Source organism: Chelonoidis abingdonii, chromosome 26, assembly GCF_003597395.2.
Source record: "Chelonoidis abingdonii isolate Lonesome George chromosome 26, CheloAbing_2.0, whole genome shotgun sequence".
Classification (NCBI taxonomy): domain Eukaryota; kingdom Metazoa; phylum Chordata; order Testudines; family Testudinidae; genus Chelonoidis; species Chelonoidis abingdonii.
The window spans coordinates 10,875,714-10,876,867 of NC_133794.1; the positions used below are offsets into that span (position 1 = coordinate 10,875,714).

At 60.0% G+C, this 1,154-nt stretch overlaps 1 protein-coding gene across 1 annotated transcript in view; it reads right to left on the bottom strand.

The window, feature by feature from the left end:
- The window catches only part of ARHGAP9 (Rho GTPase activating protein 9), a 19,499-nt gene that overhangs the window by 5,050 nt on the left and 13,295 nt on the right, over positions 1-1,154 (bottom strand). Inside the window, exon 7 of the mRNA XM_075061215.1 lies at positions 833-860. Coding sequence (XP_074917316.1) covers positions 833-860 — 28 coding nt within the window. The remainder of the gene's footprint in view (positions 1-832; positions 861-1,154) is intronic.

Below are 1,154 nucleotides of genomic sequence, written 5' to 3' on the forward strand. Positions count from 1 at the left end.
AGTCCTTTGTCTGGCTGGTTTGGTTTGTGTTAGAGGGGGAAAAACCCCAGCCTTGGGCTGTGACTGCCCTGTTTAAGCAATTGGTCCTGAATTGGCACTCTCAGTTGGGTCCCACCAGAACCGCATCGTCACACCCCTGCAGGAACTTTGCTACCTGGAAGCCTTGGACAAAGGACTGACGACCCATCCCAGCAGGGGATGTGCCAGGGACTTGATTCGAACCTGCCGTTTATCCCATCACTGCTACAAGCCTGAACCAAGAGCTTGGCCATCATGGTATGTGACTGATTCCATTTCACCAAGTCTAGCTCGCACCTGTAGCTTTTCTCTTTTATGAATAAACCTTTCGATTTTAGATTCTAAAGACTTGGCAGCAGCGTGATTAGTGGGTAAGATCTGATCTGTGTATTGACCTGGGTCTGGGGCTTGGTCCTTTGGGATTGGAAGAACTTTTTTTCTTTGACTGGGGCATTGGTTTTCATAACCATTCGTCCCCATAGCGAGTGGCACTGGTGGTGATACTGGGAAACTGGAGCGTTTGAGGGAATTGCGGGGGTGACGTGTGGTTAGCCAGTGGGGTGAGAGCGAAGTCCCGGCTGGCTGGTCTGGTGCCTTCGAGGTGGAAAACCCCCAGCGTGGGGCTGTGCCCTGCTCTGAGCAATCTGTCCTGAGTTGGCTCTCTCAGTTGGGTCCCCAGAACCAGCATCATTGCAGGGGGGGCAGGGGAGCGATGGGAGAGGGGGTCCCCACCTCGGATGAGCCCCGTCTCCTGCAGGCTCTGCGGGCGGGGGGGAGAGGGGGTTGGGGGAGCGATGGGAGAGGGGGTCCCCACCTCGGATGAGCCCCATCTCCTGCAGGCTCTGCGGGGGGGGAGAGGGGGTTGGGGGAGCAATGGGAGACGGGGTCCTCACCTCGGATTAGCCCCATCTCCTGCAGGCTCTGCAGCATGGGGGGGGGGTCAGAGGAGGTGGGGGGAGCGATGGGAGAGGGGGTCCCCACCTCGGATGAGCCCCGTCTCCTGCAGGCTCTGCAGCGTGCGGGGGGCAGAGGGGATGGGGGGAGCGATGGGAGAGGGGGTCCCCACTTCGGATGAGCCCCGTCTCCTGCAGGCTCTGGAGCGGGGGGGGGGCAGAGGGGGTGGGGGGAGCGATGGG